Source organism: Aptenodytes forsteri, unplaced genomic scaffold (genome assembly GCF_000699145.1).
Source record: "Aptenodytes forsteri isolate BGI_AS27 unplaced genomic scaffold, ASM69914v1 Scaffold337, whole genome shotgun sequence".
NCBI classification, from domain to species: Eukaryota; Metazoa; Chordata; class Aves; order Sphenisciformes; family Spheniscidae; genus Aptenodytes; species Aptenodytes forsteri.
Genome location: NW_008794889.1, coordinates 13,262 through 14,796, shown reverse-complemented (window position 1 = coordinate 14,796; position 1,535 = coordinate 13,262). Strand labels below are relative to the sequence as shown.

Here is a 1,535-nt window from a genome sequence, read left to right as displayed (position 1 = left end):
CTGACACCCCCCCCCTGCCTCCCGCTGTCCCAGGGACACCGAGCGACCCCGAGACGGACCCCCCGACAGCGGGCGACCCCGAGATCGTAGAGCTGGATACGGCCACCTTGTTGGGTCACCCCGAGGAGGGTTCACCGGGCGAACGGAGCCCGGCGCGGGAGACCCTGCGTTGGACCGTGGTCCAGCAGATCGACTCCCCCGGCGCGGCTGGTGCGGGGTGGAGCCGGATCGGGAGCTGGCGCCTTCTCCAACTTCAAGAGCATCATCGTGCTGCAGAAGAGTTACGAGTGCGGGGAATGCGGCAAGAGCTTCAGCTGCAGCTCCCACTTCAGCAAACACCGGCGGACCCACACCGGTGAGAAACCCTTCCTCTGCCTCCATTGCGGTAAGAGCTTCAACGTCAGCTCCAACCTCTACCGGCATCAACGGGCTCACGCCGCCGAACGTCCCGGTCCACCGGCTCCACCGGCACGTCCCCGTGGGTTGCCGTATAAATGCGAGGAGTGCGGCAAGAGTTTTCGCCGTAACAAGGAGCTGGTGACCCACCAACGGTTGCACACCGGTCGCTTGCCCTTCCAATGCGGTCACTGCGGTAAGAGCTTCAGTTGGAGCTCCCATTTTGACCGGCACCAACGCGTCCATACCGGTGAGAAGCCCTATCAGTGCCCCGAATGCGGTAAGCGTTTTAGCCGTAGCTCCCACCTCTACCGGCACCAACGCACCCACGCTGGTGGTCGCTCTTACATCTGCACCTATTGCGGGCGTAGTTTTGGTAGCACCCTCCATTTTGACCGGCACCAACGCACCCACACCGGCCAACGACCCTACAAGTGCACCCTGTGCCGGAAAAGTTTTGGCGATGGGCCGGCGTTGGTCAAACATCAACGCCTTCATCTGGGTGATGGTCCTTTCCGTTGCGAAGAGTGCGGTAAAGCCTTCGGTGCCCGCGCCCAATACGCCCGGCATCGGCGTAGCCTCCACGGTGGCGGTGAGAAACCGTACCGTTGCGGTGATTGCGGGAAGAGTTTTTCCTGGAGCTCCCATTGGGAACGACACCAACGTATCCACACCGGCGAACGACCCTACCAATGCGGGGACTGCGGCAAACGTTTCGGCCGGACCTCCCATCTCTACCGGCATCAACGTACCCACGCCGGCGGGCAACCCCACATCTGTGCCGATTGCGGGAAGAGCTTCAACAGCACCCTACACTTCCACAAGCACCAACGGGCTCACGCCGGTCCCCGGCACGCCTGTCCCGATTGCGGCAAGGCGTTTGCCGACAGTTCGGCGTTGGCTAAGCACCGACGGGCGCACGCCGGCGAGAAGCCTTTCCCTTGCCCACAGTGCGGCCGGCGTTTCGGCGTCAGCTCCCATCTTCACCGTCACCTCCGTAGCCACGGTGAGGAGGAGCCGCCGGAGGAGCCGCCGGATGAGCTCACGCCCCGTTAACCGGGGGACGGGGAGAGGGGGGGACATAGGGTTGACCCCCCTGGGTGGCTCCCGTCCCCCCCACCACTGCTGTGGGGTGCCTC

At 64.0% G+C, this 1,535-nt stretch overlaps 2 protein-coding genes across 2 annotated transcripts in view; one reads left to right on the top strand and one right to left on the bottom strand.

The window, feature by feature from the left end:
- Positions 1–266, bottom strand: part of LOC103895473 (zinc finger protein 883) — a gene marked incomplete at its 3' end in the record, with an annotated part of 5,784 nt that extends 5,518 nt beyond the window's left edge. The window contains exon 1 of the mRNA XM_019470952.1: positions 164–266. Within this exon, the coding sequence (XP_019326497.1) occupies positions 164–266 (103 nt within the window). The remainder of the gene's footprint in view (positions 1–163) is intronic.
- Positions 1–1,535, top strand: part of LOC103895475 (zinc finger protein 850) — a gene marked incomplete at both ends in the record, with an annotated part of 29,788 nt that overhangs the window by 16,746 nt on the left and 11,507 nt on the right. Inside the window, one exon of the mRNA XM_019470953.1 lies at positions 277–1,357. Within this exon, the coding sequence (XP_019326498.1) occupies positions 277–1,357 (1,081 nt within the window). The remainder of the gene's footprint in view (positions 1–276; positions 1,358–1,535) is intronic.